This window comes from Pteronotus mesoamericanus, unplaced genomic scaffold (genome assembly GCF_021234165.1).
Source record: "Pteronotus mesoamericanus isolate MK-2021 breed Mesoamerican mustached bat unplaced genomic scaffold, CSHL_Meso_final scaffold_31, whole genome shotgun sequence".
Classification (NCBI taxonomy): domain Eukaryota; kingdom Metazoa; phylum Chordata; class Mammalia; order Chiroptera; family Mormoopidae; genus Pteronotus; species Pteronotus mesoamericanus.
In genome coordinates, this window is record NW_026555312.1 from 22,900,286 (window position 1) to 22,923,727 (window position 23,442).

At 36.1% G+C, this 23,442-nt stretch overlaps 1 protein-coding gene across 2 annotated transcripts in view; it reads left to right on the forward strand.

Annotated features, from left to right (window-relative positions):
* Positions 1–23,442, forward strand: part of SNRNP48 (small nuclear ribonucleoprotein U11/U12 subunit 48) — a 35,066-nt gene that overhangs the window by 4,124 nt on the left and 7,500 nt on the right. For both annotated transcript variants that reach the window (XM_054591933.1, XM_054591932.1), the window contains exons 5-8: positions 6,032–6,220; positions 6,659–6,780; positions 16,787–16,875; positions 17,219–17,383. In XM_054591933.1, coding sequence (XP_054447908.1) covers positions 6,032–6,220; positions 6,659–6,780; positions 16,787–16,875; positions 17,219–17,383 — 565 coding nt within the window. The remainder of the gene's footprint in view (positions 1–6,031; positions 6,221–6,658; positions 6,781–16,786; positions 16,876–17,218; positions 17,384–23,442) is intronic.

Here is a 23,442-nt window from a genome sequence, read left to right on the forward strand (position 1 = left end):
AGATTAGTCTCCACAGCTGCCCCTAAGAATAAAGCACAAACACCAAGTGTTACACACGATTTCAGAGGGTTTGTGGATCCCTTCATGCCCAGCTTTGGAGTTGGGTTAGGAGTTTATGCCTGGGACTGACTTTACAGAGACTAGATTAGAATATTTAAGTGTGAGCTTTTAGGAAATTGAAAGAAAACTTAACCCATCAAAAACATAGAAGTAAACGAGTAAATAGAGTTAATAGAGTTTTGAACCTAGACATAAAATCTAACCTAAGCATGACTGGCGACTTTTATAAGGATCTGAGTATTCTTATGAACCTTCTGAAGGTGGCTTTCCCTGGACATCTTATCTTTTTTTTCCTCACTCTTCTTTCTAACTGAATTATATTCACCAGCCCATTATTATGATTTGTTTTCTCCCTTGTTGAAGGTCAGGGTCTTAACCCATATTTCTAAGCCAATATCTGGGGTTGATTTCTCTCTGAGTTGCACTGTGGCTTTGGAAAGAGGAAGTCCCTTGCCCTTAGTCTACCTTACATTGGTTTCTTACAACAGCCAGATGTACATTTCCTGTTTTGAAGCTCCTATTTTTATGTATTTTTGTGCTAAATTCCAGGTTTTTCTCTTTGAGGGAGACATTTGACTTTTGTTTTATTGAAGAGATAATAAGCTGTGATCAGTCAAGCCTTTTTTGGGCCCCTATTATTGGTTCTACTCATTGCCCCTGTTTAGTTAATCAACCGATTAAAAAACAGACGTTTTTTGTTTGTGTATGTTTGAATGGATTGTTAAAGGACTTTTTTTTACCTTACCTAGTTTGGTAGATATAGTGAATTTATATGAGAGTTTAAAAACTAGATGATCATTTAATCTAGTGTTTGCTTTTTATAGATAAGGGAACAAACTCCATAGAAAAGATAAGGTTCTGGTGTATTTATTCTAGAGGTCCTCAATACTTTTATATTTTAAAAGAGATTTTTTTTCAGAGCTCTGTTGTATGTTTTATTACTCCTTCACAACAAACTTGTGATAGGATGGATGAGTGTTTTCCCTTCCATAGTAGGTGAGACAGTAGAGGGACACCTGAGAGAATTAACACTCCTTTGCTGGATAATAGCAAAGCTGGATCAAGAGCCAAGTTCTGAATTTTGGCACAAACCTTGCATTGAGTTACTCTGCATTCTGTTAGAAATTCTACATTTAGTGATATTTGTGGCTTCTAGATTTGCTTAAATGCATTCATTATTTATTATGTCCATCATGATTAAGTAGAAGAATATCACAAACTTCAAATCTGTACATAGTACTATTAGTACTGTTCATTGTGTATTTTCCTTTGGGTAAGCTTATTTTAAAGAAATAAATAAGCTGCTTGGCCTTGTACAAAGGGCAGCTTTTCTGAGTTTTTGCTCCCTTATCTGTAATATAAAACTACCTCTGGTGTTTTTAGAGCAATAGAGAAAATGAATGCTAAACTGGCCTTAACTAATGATTGGTAGCTGTTATTGTCTAAGCAATTTAATTTCTAAGCAAATTAATGTATAGTCAGCAATATTAAGATAGTGAAATGGGTGAGAATTTATATATATATATATATATGAGTAATTTTCTAGAACATTTTCTAATATTCTGAATTATTTATTTATATAACTGAGTAATAAGGCAGATTCGGACATTGAGTTTAGTTCTTCACCAAAGCAACGAATTACTTTGAATCAATACCTCAAATAATAATTAAGAGGAACTTTGATTTGATGTTGAATTTTTACACTAGCTGAAAGTAAGATTTAATTGTTAGGAATAACCTTTTATATGATCTATAACCCTCTTTTTAAAACCATTTTTCATCTTGTATAGAGTTCTGCAATTTCTCAACAGAGATTATTTTTTGTGTCTTACTTATGTCTTAGACATTTTACCATAATACAAAAGTGATGTATTTATTTTGAAGGAAGATGACTAACATAACAGTTTTACATTTTCCCATAAAATTAACATTTTGTTTGTGATTCATTAAATTATAAGTGTTTTGATTAGGTTATATTTGTTTTCATTTCGTCAGTTTTATTAAGTCTCAATTCATCTATGTGAAAGCTTAAATAACCATTAGATCTATTTATTTTTGGATATAATTACTTTGTTTAATTTTATAACCAAAATATTAATTTCAATCATAAACAATGATTTTATATTTAGTGGTTTATCATTTTTCTTCAGTATTAAAGATTCAAGTTGCTGGACCTCAGTTTCATGACATACAATTGACACTTGAACAAAATGGATTTGAACTGTACAGGCCCACTAATACGTGGATTTTTTTTTCAATAAATACAGTTGGCCCTCTCTATCTGTGGGTTTCACATCCACAGGTTTGGTATCCTAGGAGGATCCTACTTGGATACCAAACCAATATTTTCAATCCACGGTTGGGAATCCAGAGATGTGACGGACCAACTGTCTACATTGTTCTACACCAATTTTTATAAAGCTCTTGAATGTCCACAGATTTTGGTATCCGTGGAGTTTCTTGGCATCAGACCCCCTCAGATACTGAGGGCTGACTCTAGTTAAGTTTTTAAGGAGTTAAGTTATCTGAGGATTTTCGACTGCATGGGGAAAAGGGGGGTTAGTACCCCTAACTACTGCTTTGTTCAAGAGTCACCTGTATTTGAGTCATGGCCGTGATTTGAAGATCAGTGTACTATGGCTAAAGAACCCTAAAGGGACAGCATTATAGTGAGTCTAGAGCTGATCTGTTCTTACCGCTTGTGAGACTTTGGCAAGTCATTTTGCTTCTGTGGGCTGTAATTTCTTTATCTCCAATGTTAAGAAATTGACTCTGTATGAATTCTCCCTAAAATTCTAAACTTGTATCTTGGAAACAATACCTCTTGTTAATATTTAATACTGTATCTCATATGTTTAAGATGCCCTATGATGGCAAAAGTGACTAATAAGGAAGAATTGAGAATTAGAGTTGTTAAAAAGTTTCAATTTGGGGTGATGAAAAGTTATGGAGACAGAAAGAAGTGATAGTTGCACAACGTGAATACACCAATGTCAATGAAGTATACACTTAAAAATGGATAAAATAGTAAATTTTATGTGTATTTTACCAAAATTTTTTTAAAAAAACTACTGTCCGAAAGAGTAGCTAGAATGGTGCAGAATTTGTATGATGACAGCACGTGGAGATGTACCCCTAAATCATAGAAACTTATGTTTGAAAATTTACATTTTATGGAAATGTAAGCTTATGTAAGTGTGTTTACCCATTTTTTTGTCAGAAATATCTATGTTCTGAACAATTCAAATGCAGTTTGTTGTTTAACTTTTCCTGTACTTTTTCTTTTTCAGTAATTGGGGTGAGTATAAAGAGGAATTAGGAACCTGAATGTACTCCTTATTTAAAGATATGCAGTATCCTTTTGCAAATGATATCCTTTTAAAAGTATCATTCAAATTTCTAAACTTTATCTTAGTCACTGTCACAATATTATAGTCTTGATTTGGAATTTTAGTTGAATTTTAAGGAATTTAAGTATCAGTCTTCACCATAGAGAAAGTTAAGATGAGCAATGAAAAACCCCGGTATATTTCAAGGAGGAAATTATATTTCTTTGTTTGAAATTAACAAGCAAAGGTTTATGTGGAGCTTGTTTAGAATACAGTCATGCACTGCATAATGACGTTTTGGTGTACAACAAGCTGCATACAACAGTGATCTATAAGATTATAATGGATTTTAAGTGGGTTTGTTTGCGACATTGAAAGAAAAGGCTGGACCCGACTAAGATGTTGAATTTACTGCTAGCTCTGGATGCTTTAAATAGAAGGGAGCCTCAGTATATTGTCTACCTGCCTGCCCTGCACCCTGCCCCTGGCTGGAGTCTACAGTTATTGACAGAGTGAAGGGAGCCTGCTGAGGAGGAGGGGAGCCCAGGGGTTCCCTGGTCCACCTCACATCCATCCCTACGCACACACTCCAGCACACAAACTCATTTCCCTTTATCCCTTTCTCTTTTATCTCTCTTTCCTCCCAGGGCCATTTAAAAAACCAACCCCCTCACTCTTCGACCCCTTCTCTCTCTCCCTTCCTCTCTCCTCCCCCTTTTATTCTCATCTCAAGCTTTCTCTGTGTCTTTTTAGATCTCTACTTCTGCTTCCCTTTCTCTCCCTTTCCCTTTCTTCTATTTCTCCCTTCTTTCCTCCCTCTTCCTGATGTCTACATCCTCTCCCATGGTGCCTCCCTACACGGCCCTCTCTCCATGCCTCCTTAAGCCACACGCCCACACATAACATTTTACCATTTATACAGTATTTTAACTCCACCTTTTTTAGGTTTAGCTATGTTTAGATACATAAATACTTACCATTGAGTTACAATTGCCTGCAGTATTGTACAATAATAACATGCTGTACAGGCCAATAGCCTAGGAGCAATAGGGTGTATTATATAGCCTAGGTATGTAGTAGGCTATACACCCTAGGTTTGTGTAGGTGCACTCTTACGATAGTCTTACAATGATGAAATTGCCTAATGAGGCATTTGTCAGAACATATCTCCATCATTAAGTGGTGCATGACTGTACATCTAGGTTTTCTAATCTTTTCTCATTTTTCTCCCAAACTTTTATAACCTATATTCAAAAATATTAGGTTTATCAAGGCTAACTCATTTTTATATAATATAATGAAATGTTTTAACATCTGGCTGCACAAAAGGGCTTTTCCTAGTGTCTATCAGAAGTACAGTAAAATTAATTGACTTGAAAGGGAACTCTTCTTCCCCAAATTCAAAATCCTCTGACTAGTACAAATTGCCATGTATTGTTATCTATAGCTGTTAAACACAGACTCAGATTCAGTGTAGCTATCCTCTTAATTTGTAGACAAATATAAAGTAATCTTGTGTGTGTGTTGTAATGCTTGGTTCATAGTATGCTTTGACTTGATTTTTTTTTTTTTCCATCTTAGGAAGCCAACAAGATTAAGCTTTATCAAATATAAGTATCTAAAAAAAGCTACTGATTTTACATTGTTCTATGAGCCAGAGTTAGGTTACTGTGGGGCAATCTAGCAAATATTTTTACATTGTTCTATTAGCCAGAGTTATTACTGTAGGGTAACCTAGCAAATATTAAAAGGATTTATTTAGTAGCTCATATTCTTAGCATTGGTGAACACCAAGTTCTGGGACTATCGTTTTAAATTGTTTTATTTACAGTTACAATAATTTTTTTTATTTCTTTGAGAACATTTGAATCTCAAAAATTTTCTTCAATGTTTAATACATCATATCAAGGTATTGTATTTACTTTTTTTCATTAATGAGCAGATTTTAGAAAATTCTGTAACTATTGTGGGGGCACTGCTGTTAACCTTTCATCTTCAGAAAATCAAAACAAGTTTAGGCTCAATTTAGTCTTTCTTTCTCTGGTCTAAAGAAGTGTGGGATTTCTGCTACTTAATTGTTTTTTGGTCCCTAGCTCTGAGTCATTGCACAAATGGGATGTATTTTGAATATGGAACAACTAGCTTGATGTTTCACATAAAAAAGATGTTTCTTTACTGTGTTTTTCATATTTCCATAGTTTATTTTCAAAAGAACTATAATGTTTGTTACCTATTAAAGTTTCCCCGTCAGCTTTTATGGGGGGAAAAGACATATAAACAGAAATGAAGTTAATATCTACTTTTATAATGTGGCTAGCCTTTTAAAAATTGTTACCCAAAAAATTTTCTTACGAGTAAATTGTCTTATGGTAATTGTTTCCTGCCTTCACAAGATCTGTCTTAACATTGTTGGAGAGAATAGCACATATCCACAATATATCCTTTATGTGGATGTAGCATTCATGATAGAGTCATTGTTTATCATTTACCACACACATTGTTATTTTGTAATTTAGGGATTACTATGAAAAAAATTGTGTTAACACTGCATTATTATAGCGCATGTTTCAAGATTAGTAGTACATTTTAAGTCTACATTACTTCATGTATTGTTTATTCTTGTGGTTTTATTTTTACTTTAGGGATTTATTCTACATTACCTGTTGAAGTTCCTCTGAATCACAAACGGTTTGTTTGTGATCTGACCCAAGCTGATCGTCTTGCCCTCTATGATTTTGTAATTGAGGAGACAAAGAAACAGCGCTCTGATTCTCAAATTATCGAAAATGACAGTGATCTCTTTGTAGACTTGGCTGCAAAAGTCAATCAAGGTTTGAGATGAATACCATGGTTTTATATTTCTTAACTGTCATTCCATTCTTTCAGTATTAAGATGATTGTTCAGGCCACTTTGAGTAGGACTAGGATGGTTTTGTATTATTTGATATTCACATGAAAAAATGTTTATTCAGTACATGAAATTTTGCTCTCTGATTTTTATATTAAGCATCACTTCCTTCTGTAGGAATCTCACTTACAGCTGTGGTGTTGCTTTCTTTAATCTATGTACCTAAACAGTTATGTTTAATGGCTAGAAAAAAATGAATGGTATGAAAGTTAAGCTCACTTATATAATGTAGAATTTTTAGAGTATTTTTGTGTCCTACATTGAAACATGTTGAAATATGATTGCAGTGTTCCTTCCTGCTAATTTATAAAAATTTAAAAGTTTCTAAGGATATAATAATTTTGCTTTATTCTTTTATTAGATAATAGTCGAAAAAGTCCAAAATCTTATCTTGAAATCCTGGCAGAAGTGAGGGATTATAAAAGAAGACGCCAGTCCTATAGAGCCAAGAATGTTCACATAACCAAGAAGTCATATACTGAGGTAAGCTTTACATAATCTTGTAGAGATTTGTTGAGAACAGACATTTCTCTTAGGTAGTTTTCTAAGTCTGTTCTGTGGATTTCCACAGTTCCTTAGATATTTTCTGAAAAGAAGTGTCTTCAAGCTGGCCACACCTACTTTGCATTTGTTCCATCACTTTCAGACCCGCCCTCTAACCAAAGTTTTTTTAAGGTACAAAAACTTTATATAAATACCTACTTTTGAGAAAGTAGTAAGAGGATTTTGGCTTTCAGCAGACCTGGGCTTAAGTTTTGATTCTGCTGTTTATCATTGGCTGTTTGACTTAGGCAAGCTATTTGAGCTTTTTAAGAATTATTTTTTAGTCCTAGCTGGTGTGGCTCACTTGGTTGGAGCATTGTCCAGTGACCCAAAAGTTTGCGGTTCGATTCATGGTCAGGGCACATGCCTGGGTTGTGGGCCCAGTCCCCAGCTGGGGCACACATTAGAGGGAACCAATAGATGTTTCTCTCTCACATAGATATTTCTCTCCCACTCTGTCTTCCTCCCTTCCCCTCTTTCTAAAAGCAGTAGCCATGTCCTCAGGTGAGGATTTAAAAAAAAGGAATCTTTTTTTTTTTCATTTTATCACAATATAGGAATTGATTGAGATTATAAATGTGGATACAAATTGCTCAATAAATCGCTTTTTTTTTTTGCAGAAATTTTAGTATGCTTTTATGTACTCTAGTAAATATTTGGGCGTAAGAAATGAATGTCTTGGTTTAAATTATTTATAATTTATATAATTTAATAATGTGTATTTTAAAATTTTATAATTAGTTACAGTAATCTCTTGTATATCTAGATTTATTTTCAGATGTCATTTATTGGATAGTTAGAGTTGATGAATTTTTTGGTACATGAATTACCGTGCCCAGATGCTAAATAATTTCCTCATTGAATCCCTAATTGTTTCCACATTATTTCTTGCTTCTCTCCATGATTTCAAAGATTTTCCACCATCTGGCCTCACTCTACCAAGCATTTTTTTTTTTTGCTTTAGTCAAGCATGTCTCTTAAACTGTGTCTGATTACACAGCTTTAGTCTCACCTACATGTCCTAATACATGTTGTTTTCTCATCAGAAATGTTCCTTGTTTTGCTGTTCAAATCTTTCTTTCTATTATGTAAGTCCCAGGTGTACAACTATACTTTGACCATCTATAGACACTACAAGTGATCACCGCCAAAAGCCCAGCTCCTATCATCACCATACAATTGACCCCTTTCCACCTTTCACTCACTGCCCAACCCCCTTCCCCTCAGCAACCACCAGTCTGTTCTCTGTAACAATGAATTTGTTTTTGTTTTTTGTTTATTTGTTGTTGGTTTTTAAAAGGTTTCACTTATGCGTGAAACCATATGGTATTTGTCTTTCTCTTCCTGACTTATTTCACTTATACCCCCAACGTCCATTCATAATGTCACAAATGGCAAGGTCTCATTTCTTTTTATGGCTCAGTAGGATTGTGCATTTGTGACATCTTTATTCATTCATCCATTCGTGGACACTTGGTTGTTTCTATATCTTGGCTATACTGCAATGAGCATAGTAGTGCACATTTCTTTTCAAATTAGTGTTTTCATATTCTTAGGATAAATACTCAGAAGTAGAATAGGTGGGTAATATGATAGTTCTATTCTTAATTTTTTGAGGACTCTCCATGCTGTTGTCCATAGTGGCTACACCAGTTTATAGTCTCACCAACAGCATGTGAGGTTTAACCTTTTTTCCACATCCTCTCTAGCACTTGTTATTTCTTGCCTTTTTGATAGTAGTCATTCTGATAGGTGTGAAGTGATATCTCATTGTAGTTTTGATTTGTATCTCCCTAGTAATTAGTGATGTTGAACATGTTCCCCTGTACCTGTTGGCCATCTATATGTCTTTGGTAAAATGTCCAGACTTTCTGCCCATTTTTTAATTGGGTGGTTTGTTTTCTGTTGTTGAGTTGTGTGCGTTTTTAGTATATTTTGGATATTAACCTCTTATCAGATATAGGATTTGCAAATATTTTCTCCTATTCAGTAAATTGCCTTTTCTTTTTAATGTTGGTTTCCTTCACTGTGCAAAACTTTTTAGTTTGATGTAGTCCCATTGGTTTATTTTTTGCTTTTGTTTCCCTTGCCTTTGGAGTGAGAGTCACAAAAGTGTGTTTGGAAGGGTTCTTTTCTTTTTAGTTTTTTAGAAGAGTTTGAGAGGGATAGGTATTAAATCTTGAACATTTGGAAGTATTCATCAGTGAAGCCATGTGGTCCTGGACTTTGATTTGTTGGGAGGTTTTGGTTATTGATTCAATCTCTTTACTAGTAATTGGTCTATTCCTTGACATTTGTAAGACCAGTATTAAGAAACTTACCGCATGTGTTTTCTTCTAGGAATTCTATGGTTACAGGTCTTACATTCAAATTAAATCCATTTAGAGTTAAATTTTTGTGCATGGTATAAAATAGTTGTCTAGTTTCATTATTTTGCAAGTGGCTATCCAATTTTCAAAACACCATTTATTAAAGAGACTGTTCATTCTTTATTCTATTTTCTTGGCTCCTTTGTCATAAATTAATTGTGTATATGTGTGCGTATGTACACACACACACACACACACATCTACGAATTTATTTCTGGGCTTTCAGTTCTCATTGGTCTGTGTGTCTATGTGCCAATACCATATACTGTTTCGATACTACAGTTTTGTAGTATCGTTTGAAATCAGGGAGCATGATACCTCCAGGTTTGTTCTAATTTCACAAGATTGCTTTGGTTATTCAGGGCCTTTTGTGCTTCATACACATTTTAAAATTATTTGTCCTAGTTCTGTGAAATAGGCCATTGGAATTTTGATAGGGATTCTATTGAATCTGCAGATTGCTTTGGGTAGTATTGACATTTTAATGATACTAGTTTTTCAAATCCATTTATTTGTGTCTTCATATTCTTTCACCAGTGTCTATTATTTTCATTGTACAGGTCTTTCACCTCCTTGATTAAATTTATTCCTAGGTATTTTCTTTTTGATGAAGTTGTAAAGTGAATTGTTTTCTTAATTTATCTTTCTGATAGTTTGTTATCAGTGTATAGAAATGCTACAGATTCTGTATGTTGATTTTATATTCTGCACTTTTACTGAATTCAGTTACTAGTTATAACAGTTTTTTTGGTGGAGTCTTTAAGGTTTTTTATATGTAGTATTATGTCATGTACAAATACAGTTTTACTTCTTCCTTTCTGATTTGTGTGCCTTTTATTTCTTTTTCTTGTCTAATTACTGGGGCTAGGACTTCCTATATACTATGTTAAATAAAAACGGTGAAAGTGGTCATCATTGTCTTGTCCCAGTCTTAGAGGAAAAATTTTCACCTTATCACCATTGAGTATATTAGCTGTTTGTCATATGTAAGCTTTATTAGGTTGAGATACTTTTCCTATGTATTCACTTTGTCAAGAGTTTTTATCATAAATGGATGTTAATTTGTCAAGTGCTCTTTCTGCATCTATTGAGATGATTATATGATTTTTATTCTTCATTTTGTTAACGTGGTGCGTCATGTTGATTGATTTATGGATGTTGAACCATCCTTACATACCAGGAGTAAGTCCCACTTTACTGTGGTGTGGGATCTTTTAATTTATTGTTGAATTCAGTTTGCTAATATTTTCTTGAGGATTTTGCGTCTATGTTCATCAAGGATGTTGGCCTGTACCTTTCTTTTTTTGTGGTGTCCTCATCTGGTTTTGGTATAGATAATGCTAGCCTTGTAAAATGTGTTCAGAAGGGTTCCTTTCTTTTCAGTTTTTCAGAAGAATTTAGAGGAATAGATATTAAATCTTGAACATTTGGAAGAATGCATCAGTGAAACCATGTGGTCCTGGACTTCTATTTGTTGAGAGGTTTTGGTTATTGATTCAATCTCTTTACTAGTAATTGGTCTATTCAGATTTTCTTTTTCTTCGTGATTCAGTCTTGGAAGAGTGTATGTTTCTAGGAAGTTATCCATTTATTCTAGCTCGCGGATTTTTTTCGTATATAATAGTTCATAGTAGTCTCTTATCCTTTGCATTTCTGTGGTATCAGTTATAACAACTTCTCCTACATTTTCAATTTATTTGAGCTTTTCTTTTTTTCTTGGTCAGTCTAGCTAAGGTTTTATTCATTTTATTTATTTCTTCAGATAACCAAATCTTAGTGTCTTTGATTTTTTTCTTCTTTTTTTTCTTGTCTCTATTATATTTGTTTTCCCTCTGATCTTTATTATTTCCATAGTCCTATTAACTTTGGGTTCCTTTTATCATCTTTTAGTTTCTTTAGGTGTAAAGTTAGATAGTTTATTTGGCATTTTTCTGTTTCTTGAGTTAGGCCTGTATTATGAACTTCCTCTTAGAACTGCTTTTGTTCTGTTTCTCATATTTTGATATGTCATATTTCTGTTTTCATTTGTCTCCAGGTATTTTTTAATTTCATCTTTGATTTGTTTGATGTTTCACTGGTTGTTTCTTAGCATGCTATTTTTGATATCCAGGTTTTTGTGGTTTTTTCCATTATCTTCTTGTAATTGATTTATGAGTTTCATACCATTGTGGTCAGAAATGATGCTTGATATGATATCAGTCTTGAATTTACTGAGACTTTTTGGGGGCCTAACCTGATTTATCCTGGAGAATATGTACACTTGAGAAGAATGTAATCTGCTGCTTTTGGATGGAATATTCTGAATATATCGGTTATGTCCATCTCGTCTAATGTGTCATTTATGGCTAATGTTTCCTTATTGATTTTTTTGTCTAGACAGATGACCTATCCATTACTCTAAGCAGGGTGTTAAGGTCCCCTACTATTATTGTATTGCTTTTGATTTCTTCCTTCAGGTCCGTTAATGTTTGCATTTATATCTCAGTTCTCCTGTACTGGGTGCGTATGTATTTTTCAATGTTATATCCTCATGCTGGATTGACTTCTTTACCCTTAAATAGTGCTCTTCTTTGTCTTATTACAGTCTTTGTTTTAAAGTCTATTTTGTCTGTGTATAGCAACACCAGCTTTATGTTTGTTTCTGTTTGCATGAAATATTTTCTTCCATCCTTTCACATTCAGTCTGTGTGTGTCCTCACTTCTGAGGTGAATCTCTTGCAGGCAGCATATAGATGGGTCTTATTTTACCCATTCAGCCACTCTTGTGTCTTTTGATTGCTGCATTTAGTTCATTTACATTTAAAGTAATGATTGATAAGTGTACTTATTCCCACTTTGTTAATTGTTTTCTAGGTGCTTTTACATTTCTTCTCTAGTCCTTTCTGGCTTTCGTTAGTCTTTTGTTTAGAGTCCTTTCTCATTTTCTTTTGTGTTTTTACTGTTATGTTTTTTCTTTGTGGTTACCATGAGGATCACTTTGAATATCCTGTGTATACAATAGTCTCTTTTAAGTTGATAGCAACTTAATTTTGAACACATTCCAAAGCTTTACATTGTCCACCCATGTTTTATATTTTTAATGACACATTTTATATCGTTTTATGTTTTCCTTAATTAATTATTGTAATTTTAGTTAATTTTACTTCTTTTGTCTTTTAACCTTAACATTCACTTTATACATGATTGATCTGCTACCTCTACTGTGTACTTACCTTTTCAAGTGATAATTTTACATATGTACATTTTCTTATCTATTAGTGCCTTTTTCACTTAGAAAACTTCCTTTAACATTTCTTGTAAGTGTGACTTAGCGGTAATGAACTCTTTAAGCTTTTGCTTATCTGGAAAACTCTTAATCTCTCCTTCAAATGTTAATTTTAACCTCGCTGGGCAGAAAATTCTTGGTTGGAAGTTTTTTTTCTTTCAGCACTTTGAATATGTCATGCCACACCCTTTGGCTTATAAGTTTCTGATGAAAAAAAATCTTCAATAGCCTTATGGGATTTGCCTTATATGTAATAAGCTGTTTTTCTCTTGATGCTCTTAAGATCCTCTTTATACTTTACCATTTGAATTATAATTTGTTTTGATGTGGTACTCTTTGGGTTCATCTTATCTGGAACTCTCTGGGCTTCCTGGATGTAGGATCTGTTTCCTTTGTCAGATCAGGGAAATTTTTTACCAACTTCTCTTTAAAAAACCTTTTATTATTATTATATATTTTAATTCTCACCTGAGAATATACGTATTGATTTTAGAGAGATGAGGCAGGGAGGGGAGAGAGAAAGAGAAACATTGATCAGTTACCTCCTGTATGCATCCCAACTGGGGACCGAACCTGCAACCCAGGTATGTGCCCTCACCAGTGATCAAACCTGCAACCTTTTGGTGCATGGGATGATGCTCCCACCAACTGAGCCTCCCAGCCTGGGGCCCTTTAAATAGTTTTTATGGTCCTTTCTCTCTTCTCCTATTGGGGACTGCTAAAATGTGAATGTTATTCCACTTGATGTTGTCCCAAAGATCGCTTAAGGGTCTCCACTTTTTAAAATTTTGTTTTCATTTTGTTGCTCTGTCTGGGTCTGTTTCATTGCTTTTTTGTCCTATTTACTGAGTTTTATTTCTACTTCATCTAGTTTGCTCTTGAACCCCTCTAGTGTATTGTCCAGTTCAGTTACAACTTCTGTTTGGTATTCTTATATTTTCTATCTCTTAATGTTCTCACTATGGTCATCCACAGTTCAGTGAGCAATTTTATGATTATTACTTTGAACTCTTTATCAGGTAGGTTGCATATCTCTGTTTAATTAAATTTTTCTGGGTTTGGTTTTTTCTTTGGTTTGAAACATTTGTTTCCTCATTTTACCTGACTCCTTGTATTTGTCTATGTATTAGACAAACCTCTCCCAGTCCTGAAGGGGTGTGGCCTTATATAGGAGATGGATGATCTGTGGGGCCCAGAAGCACCATCTCCTCTTCCTACCAGAGCGAGGCACTCAAGGTGCATCCTTTGTGTGGGCTGTACTTACTCTTGGCCTGTGGCAGGGCCAGCTGCGGTATGAGGTGGGCTGGTTGCAGGGTACTCTTCTGGTCAGGCTGTGGTGCAGCAGCTGCATGGGTAGGATGGGCCATAGTGTGCTTGCCTGACTGGTTATAGTGTGGCTACTGGTTGGGGTAGGCAAGGCATGGCTGTTTACCTGGCCTGATAGTAGCATGGAGTGGGAAGAGCATTCTACCTGTGCTTGCAGGCCAGAGGAATGGCACCAAAAATGGCACATACCAGTTCTGTCACTAACAATTTGGAATGAGATTGCAAAAATGATGTTAACCAGTGCTTCTGCCCCTGGGGAAAGTCTTAGCAGGCTCTTGCCTCTCTGGCACTCAATTTAAGTTTTGTGAGTGGGTCTCCCTCATGTTCTAAGCCCTTTCAAACTATTGCTTTGGTGCTGGATCTCAGGGTGAGTGGGTCTGCACATGATCCCTTTAAGAGCAGGTTCTCTATTCCTTACTATTTTGTGTTTCTCCTGGACTTAATCCCCATTGATTTTCAAAACCAGACATTTGGGGGCTAGTTTTTCTGGTTCCAGATCCCAGGGTTGGGCTGCCTGATGTGGGCTGTAATCCCTTTACTATTCAAAGGAGATTTCCATATTTTTTTTGGATTCCTTCTATTTGTAGCTAGGTCACCATGCCTGGGGTGGGGACCCAGGGAAGCCTGTGTCTCTGCCTCTCTCCTACCCGTCTCAATGCATCTCTTTTACCTTTGCTGTGGAGTTGCTGTTCCTCTAACTCCCAGGTCCTCTTCTGGGGACAATTATTCTATGTGTAGCGATAAGTTTGTTGTATCCAGGGTCTTCCAATGCCTCTGTCCTGAGCCAGAATCTTCACTGTTTTAAATCTTGATATGCACTGTTTCCATGAGGTGCTAGTTGACTCTGAGCCATCTACTAGCTTATTGCACTTATGATCTGTACCACATCTTAACACTTAATTTTATGCTGTTCTTTTTGCAATTAAGTTGTCTGTTTTAGACTTATCTCTCCCAGTTGAGGCCTGGAACCATGTTATGCTACCATACTGATTCTTACAGTCCCTTAAATACTTGGTTGTACATCATTTGTTTCTTCTCTAATCTCATACCTTGTGATCAAGTTTGTGTTGCTGCTAGTGTTCTGTACAATTTTATGGTTTAACATTTTATTATGGAAATATTCAAATATATACTAAAGTGGATGGAATAGTCTAAGGAACCCTTATGTACCATAACCTCGCTTCAACAATTATCAGCGTATGATCTCCTTGTTTTAATTATATTCCCATCTTTCTCCCCTGCCCTGTTCCTTGGTAATTCTGGAAACAGATCCCAAATATCTTTCATCTATAAGTACTTCAGTGTTTACAATTCTTTATTGATTTATATCTGATCAGGAATTTTTAACATTTTATCTATTCCTAGTTTCATTTATATCATATACTTTTTGTTTGCTCTAAAGTAGAACCTGAACTTTGACAAATTTCAGTAAATATTTATTACATAATGTAGTTACTAGGCATAGCAAACTCCTCTGGGGTATGTAAAGATAAATGCACACAAACCCCACTCTTAAGGAGCATATTACAGTTTAACAGGTAAGAAAAGACCTTTCAAAATACATATTGTGGTTAAGTGCTAACATAAGGTGAGATCCAAGTATGTGGGAGGAGGGATCAATTTTTTTTTTTTGTAAGGGAAGATTGGTATAGGCTTCATAGAAAAGATAGTGTTTGAGAGAAGGGGAGAAGCAGCCAAAGGGGTAAAGGAATGCCTGTGTATTGGCACTTTCTATGTGACTCTATGGATACCACATCCAGTGACATTTGGGCTTCACAGAGTTCACATAGAGCTACTAGTCAGAGAGTCAAGTAGGGAAGTGCTAGGGCTGGAATTGGAATTCAAGTGTGTGTGACTCACGTAACTCCCTGAATTAGACCTTGGCCTGCCTTAGATTTTCCACTAGATAATATAGTAGAGGAGGGGAAATAGTGGATAAGGACTTTCCAGGTGGAGGGACTAGAGTTCCTAAAAATAAATAAAAGTATAGGAGTTTTTTAGAGACCCATTTGGGATCCAGGGTGGCTACAACTTAGGGATTTTGAAGAAGTATCCAGTAGGAGATAATGCTGGCTTCTACTATGTGGTATAATAAAATCATGGAAGGCTTCAAAGGCTCTATTAAGGAGTTTGGATATTGTTATCTTTTATTTCAGGAGCTGTTGAAAATTTCTTAGAGATGAGGAGAAATGTAGTCAGACCTGAAGTAGTGTGTGTCGCCTAGATTGCCCCATGTTTCCCATACCTTTCTTCTTAAAACTTTCCTAATTAGACATGAGGGAAACAATTATAACTTTCTATTTAAGTTTCATCTAAATAGTGACCAGCCCTGTGTTTAAGGATGCCATAGAATAAATAGGGGGAAAAAAGTTTTAAATGCTTCTTAGGTGAGTGATTCGTAGTCTTGCTGGGAAAGTATTTGTGAAGTGACTATAATGTTTCATGTTTTGTATGCCATCTTGACTTAATTATGAGGGCCTTTTTAAAAGAGTTTTATTTGTAAACAATCTCAAATGTACAAATAAATTGCAAAACTAAAAATAGTCCAAAGAATTCCTGTGTCTTTTATACAGATCACCTATTTTCAATATTTTTCTCCATTTGCTTATCATTCGTACTCTATCATTACATTTTTTGCTCTCTCTTTCTCTATCTGTACATGAATTTTTTTTCTTAACCATTTAAAGGTTCCATACATCACGATCCTTTATCTCTCAATACTTTGTATGTATTTCTTAAGAACAGGGATATTTTCTTACACAATCATAGTATAGTTATCAACCAGCAAATTTAACATTGATATAATTTCATCTACTAGTCATATTCCAATTTGACTATTGTCTTTTTTATGTTTTCTTAACTGTACACATTCCACAGTCCATTGTATCGTAGCTTTTAATAAATATTTGATTGTTAGCAGTAATTTTTTTTCTAGCATTATAGTCTTAATTTTTTGAATAGCTTTCTTATCTGAAATTCTCCTCAGGTGATTCGGGATGTGATAAATGTGCACATGGAAGAACTCAGTAACCATTGGCAGGAAGAGCAGGAAAGAGCAGAGGATGATGCTGAAAAGTATGTCATTGTGTTTATTGGTAAAAAACACTCTCTTTTGAAACTGTTACCTACAACTGTTGAACTGAATTTTAGCATTTCCAAGGCCATTGGTAGCACAGTATAATTCATCAGAATGCTTATTGTTTCTTGCCACTGCTCAAGGTTATTAATACCAGAGTTGTAAAACATTTTATAAAAACTTTGTTTCATTGATTGCCCTCTTCAAAGGAATGTAAGATTATACATATTTATTTAGACACTGTCTATCATTGTTCTGAAACAGAATATTGGACTTCAGGCTGGTCCATACTGAAGATGAGTGGTTAAAACTACTTGATTAATGTTCCTTTCTATGCTTCAGGAATGAAGAAAGGCGATCAGCTTCAGTAGACTCACGACAATCTGGTGGAAGCTATTTGGATGCTGAGTGTTCACGACACAGAAGGGATCGGAGTAGGAGCCCACATAAACGAAGAAGAAATAAAGATAAAGATAAAAACTGGGACTCAAGAAGAAGAAAAGAGAGGTAATCTATCACAGTATCATCCAACACTGACTTGTTTACTTTTGAAGAGTAGACAGTTTATTCTCTTATAGACAATGTTTAAAAAAAGAGACTATAAGAGTAAATTATGGTAAGGAAAGTAAATAGTCCTATTTCAGTTCACATAAACATAGCTGTGGTGACATAGTTCTCTGTATGCCTGACTGGATATGGGTTTCCCTGTTTTCTTACTTTCTAACTAGGGCATATGACAGTCATGTCTAGGTAGAAAGTTACCTGTGTTAAAAAGGTGTTTGCTTTTTTTCCTGCTAGCCCCTCCTTCCCTCCCTCCCTTCCATCCTACCTCTCTTTATCCTTTCTTTTTTCCTTAATTCCTCAGGTAAAAGGTATATAGTGTCAGAGGGAAGATCCAAACTTTAATCAGTCAGGTTTGCCCTTATTAGTATCCCTGATAAAATTTTGATAGCTGAGAGATACAAATTAACACTAAAATAATAAATTTAAAGCAGTTGAGGTCTATTCCTACATTTCAGCTGCCTCCTGGACATCTGCCGAGATCTCAAGTTCAGCAAAGCTATAACTGAACTTAACTTTTTCTCAGTCTGCTCCTTTTTCCCCGGTTTTTTTTGGCCCGGTTAATGGATGATCATCATTTGTTCATTTAAACCAGAGTATTCATGTCAGATACTCCTTTTTTTATTCCTTAACATCTCGTCTTAATTGCCATCAGTTCCACGTGAAGATACCTCATATACAAATTCTCCGCCTCTGTCATTATTGCTGTCCATCTGGAAAACGATGGTGGTTTTCCTAATTGTTCTACCGGTCTCAAAGCTTGTCCCTTACGGATTTAGCCCTTCCCTACAGCTGGAGTGAATTTCCACCTCTTAAAATTCTTCAGTGGCAAAATTCACTTTCCTTAGCATGGCTCTCAAGACCTCCAGGATCAGGGCATCTGCCTGCCTATCATTCTCTTTTGCCACTACCCATGAAATGCATATCTTACGCTTTCCCCAGCCTGAATTATACAGATCCTCATCCATGTTGTGCTATGTTTGTACCTTTCCGTGTCATGTTCTGCTGCCTAATTTTTTTTTTTTTAAACCTGCTCGGTAAACTCATCTTTTGAGACCCAGCATAGTCATTCCCATGAAGCCTTTTTTTCAGTACACTCAAATAGAGCTGATCTTTACTCTTTTCTTACCTGTCTACCTGGCACGTGCTTTTTTTTTTTTTCCAGTAGAATTTTATTTTCTTATTTTTTTATTTTTTTTTAATTTATTTACTTTTTAAATACATTTGTCTCTGCCTCCCCCCACTCCTTTTCCCTTGCCCCCTCCTCCCTTCCCTCCCTCAGCTCTTCCCCTTTGGTTTTGTCCATGAGTCCTTGCTATATGTTCCTTGACTTTCCCCTTCCCTTCCCTTTCCCTGCCCCCCCCTTCCCTCTTGTCTCTGTTGATTTCTTTTCCTTTCAGTGTTGCTGGTCATATTTTCCTTGCATCTTTGCATTGTTGGTTAGGTTCTGCTTATAGGTGAGATCATATGGTATTTGTCTTTCGCCCCCTGGCTTATTTCGCTTAGCATGATGCTCTCCAGTTCCGTCCATGCTGTCGCGAAGTTTAGTAGTTCTTTTTTTCTTTCTGCTGCGTAGTATTCCATTGTGTATATGTACCATAATTTTTTGATCCACTCATCTACTGATGGGCATTTATGTTGCTTCCAACACTTGGCTATTGTAAATTGTGCTGCTATGAACATTGGGGTGCATAGGTTCTTTTTTATTGGCGTTTTGGTGTTCTCAGGGTATAGTCCCAGCAGGGGAATCGCTGGATCAGAAGGCAGTTCCATTTTCAGCTTTCTAAGGAAATTCCACACTGCTTTCCATAGTGGCTGCACCAGTCTGCATTCCCACCAACAGTGTAATAGGGTTCCCTTTTCTCCACAGCCTCGCCAGCACCTGTTGTTTGTGATCTGTTTATGATGGCCATTCTGACCGGTGTGAGGTGGTACCCCATGGTGGTTTTGATCTGCATTTCTCTGATGGCTAGTGATGCTGAGCATCCTTTCAAATGCCTCTGGGCCCTCTGTATCTCCTCCTTAGAAAAGCATCTGCCCAGGTCCTTTGCCCATTTTTTGATTGGATCGTTTGTCTTCTTGGAGTGGAGTCGAGTGAGTTCTTTATACATCTTGGAGATCAAACCTCTATCTGATGTATCATTAGCAAATATATTTTCCCATACGGTTGGCTCCCTTTTCATTTTGCTTATGTTTTCTTTCGCCGTGCAGAAGCTTCTTATTTTGATGAGGTCCCACTTGTTTATTCTTTCCTTTATGTCCCTTGCTTTAGGAGACATATTGGTGAAAAAATTGCTGTGTGGGATATCTGAGAGTTTCCTGCCAATGTTTTCCTCTAGGACTTTGATGGTGTTGTGACTTATATTTAAGTCTTTTATCCATCTTGAGTTTATTTTTGTGTATGGTGTCAGCTGATGATCCAATTTCAATTTTTTGCATGTAGCCGTCCAGCTCTCCCAACACCATTTGTTGAAGAGGCTGTTATTGCTCCATTTTATGCTTCTGCCCCCTGGTCAAATATTAGATGCCCATAGAGACCTGGGCTTATTTCTGGGCTTTCTATTCTGGTCCACTGGTCTATGGGTCTGTTCTTGTGCCAGTACCAGATTGTTTTGAGTATGGTGGCTTTGTAGTAGAGTTTGATGTCCGGTATTGTGATCCCTCCTACTTTGTGTTTCTTTCTCAAAATTGCTGCGGCTATTCGGGGTCGTTTATGGTTCCATATAAATTTTTGAAATGTCTGTTCTATTTCTGTGAAATACGTCATTGGTATCTTAATAGGGATTGCGTTGAATGTATAAATTGCTTTGGGTAGTATGGACATTTTGAGGATATTAATTCTTCCAATCCATGAGCACGGTATATGCTTCCATTTATTTGTGTCTTCCTTAATTTCTTTTTTCAATGTTGTATAGTTTTCTGCATACAGGTCTTTTGTGTCTTTGGTTAAATTTATGCCTAGGTACTTTATCTTTTTTCTTGCTATATCGAATGGTATTTTTTTTCTGATTTATTCTTCTTCTATTGCATTGCTGGTGTACAAAAACGCCTTTGATTTCTGAATGTTGACTTTGTGTCCTGCTGTTTTGCCAAATTCACTTATTAGGTTGAGGAGTTTTTTGGTAGAGTCTGCAGGGTTCTCTATGTACACTATCATGTCATCTGCAAACAATGATAGTTTTACTTCCTCCTTTCCTATTTGGATGCCTTTTATCTCTTTCTCTTGTCTGACCTCTGTGGCTAGGACTTCCAATATGATGTTGAAAAGAAGCGGTGAGAGCGGACATCCTTGGCGTGTTCCCGATCTTAGTGGGAAAGCTTTCAGTTTTTGGCCATTGAGTATGATATTGGCTGTAGGTTTTTCATATATGGCCTTTATTATGTTGAGGAATACCCCATTTATTCCCATTTTGCTGAGTGTTTTGCTCATAAATGGGTGCTGTACCTTATCAAATGCTTTTTCTGCATGTATCGAGATGATCATGTGGTTTTTGTCTTTTCTTTTATTTATGTGATGTATCACGTTTACTGATTTGTGTATATTGAACCATCCCTGCATCGCTGGGATGAATCCCACTTGATCGTGGTGGATAATCTTTTTAATGTATTGCTGGATGCGGTTTGCCAATATTTTGTTGAGGATTTTAGCATCTATGTTCATCAGCGAAATTGGCCTGTAGTTTTCTTTCTTTGTAGGGTCTTTATCTGGTTTTGGGATCAGGGTGATGCTGGCCTCATAGAAGGAGTCTGGGAGTCTTCCCTCCTCTTGGATTTTTTGGAATAGTCTGAGAAGGACAGGGGTCCTTAAATGTTTTGTAAAATTCTCCTGGGAAACCGTCTGGCCCTGGGCTTTTGTGTGCTGGGAGTTTCTTGATTACTGCTTCAATATCCCCAGCTGTTATCGGTCTGTTCAAGCTTTCTGTTTCTTCCTCCTTCAGTGTTGGAAGATTATACTTTTCTAAAAATTTGTCCATTTCATCAAGATTTTCAAATTTCTTGGCATATAATTGTTCATAATAGTTTCTGATGATCATTTGTATTTCTGTGGTATCAGTTGTTATTTCTCCTCTTTCATTTCTGATATTATTAATTTGGGTCCTCTCCCTTTTGTTCTTGATGAGTCTGCTTAAAGGCTTGTCAATTTTATTAATCTTTTCAAAGAACCAGCTTCTGGATTGGTTGATCCTCTGAATTGTTCTTTTTGTTTCTGTGTCATTCCGTTCTGCTCTAATCTTGACTATTTCCTTCCTTGTACTTGCTCTGGGATTTATTTGTTGTTATTTCTCCAGTTCTTGAAGTTGTAGTGTTAGGTCTTTTATTTGAAATGTTTCTGTCTTTTTTAGGTAAGCCTGTATTGCTATGAACTTCCCTCTCAGGACCACCTTTGCTGTGTCCCATAGGTTTTGGACAGTTGTCTGTTCATTTTCATTTGTTTCCAGAAATTTTTTGATTTCTTCTCTTATCTCATTATTGACCCATTCATTGTTTAATAGTGTTCTGTTCAGTCTCCATGAGTTTGCAAGTTTTTGAAGTTTCTCTTTGAGGTTGATTTCGAGTTTCAAGGCCTTGTGGTCTGGCAAAAAGTTTGGTATTATTTCAATTTTCCTGAATTTGCTGAGGCTTGCTTTGTGTCCTGTCATGTGGTCTATCTTTGAAAAACTGCCATGAGCATTTGAAAAGAATGTGTATTTTTCTTCTTTGGGATGTAAGGTTCTATATATGTCAGTTAAGTCTCTTTGATTAAGTGTGTCATTCAGCGCCACGATATGTTTATTAATGTTTTGTTTGGAAGATCTGTCCATTTTTGACAGTGGGGTGTTGAAATCCCCTACTATCAGTGTGTTGCTGTCTATATCTTTTTTGAAGTCATCCAACAATTTCCTTTTAAACTTGGGGGCTCCTATACTGGGAGCATATAAGTTTACAACGTTGATGTCTTCTTGATAGATTCTTCCTTTAAGTATGATAAAGTACCCCTCTGGGTCTCTCTTTATGGCCTTTGTTTTGAAATCTACTTTGTCTGATACAAGTATGGCAACGCCAGCCTTTTTCTCATGCTCATTTTCTTGGAATATTATTTTCCATCCCTTTACTTTCAATCTGTGTAGGTCTCTTGCTCTGAGGTGGGTCTCTTGTAGGCAGCATATGTGTGGGTCATGTTTTCTTATCCATTCAGCTACCTTGTGTCTTTTGATTGGGGCATTTAGTCCATTCACATTGAGAGATATTACTGATAGAAACTTACTCATCTTTTCTCTTTGTACTTGGGTTCCTCTCTGTCTCATTCTTTTCCTTCATCTGCTTAAACCAGTCCCTTAGCATATCTTGGAGTGCTGGTTTGGTAGAGATGTATTCTTTTAGCCTTCTTTTGTCTGGGAAACTCTGTATTTCTCCTTTTATTTTAATGGAGAGCCTACCTGGGTAGAGCAGCCTTGGCTGTAGGCCCTTGCTTTTCATGGCTTGGAATATTTGTTGCCATTCCCTTCTGGCTTGTAGTGTTTCTGTGGAGAAGTCAGCTCCTAGGCGTATCGGGGCCCCCTTGTATGTTACTTTCTCCTTCTCCCTTGCTGCCTTGAGGATTCTCTCTTTGTCTTTGACATTTGCCATTTTAATGATGATGTGTCTTGGAGTGGACCTCCTTGAGTCCCTCTTGAGTGGGGTCCTCTGTGCCTCCTGGGTCCATGAGAGCCTTTCTCTCCTCAAATTAGGGAAATTTTCCATCATTACTTTTTCGAGGAGGTTCTCTATTCCTTGCTCCTCTTCTTCTCCTTCTGGTATCCCTGTTATACGGATATTATTGCGTTTCAGGTTGTCCTGCCTTTCCCTAAATGCCTCTTCATTCTTTTTGAGCCGTTTTTCCATTTCTTGTTCTTTCTGGGAGCTTTTTTCTACCTTGTCCTCCATCTCACTGATTCGGTCCTCGGCTTCATCTAGCCTGCTTTGGATTCCTTCTACTGTGTTCTTCAATTCAGAAATGGTATTCTTCATATCCTCTTGTGTCTTCT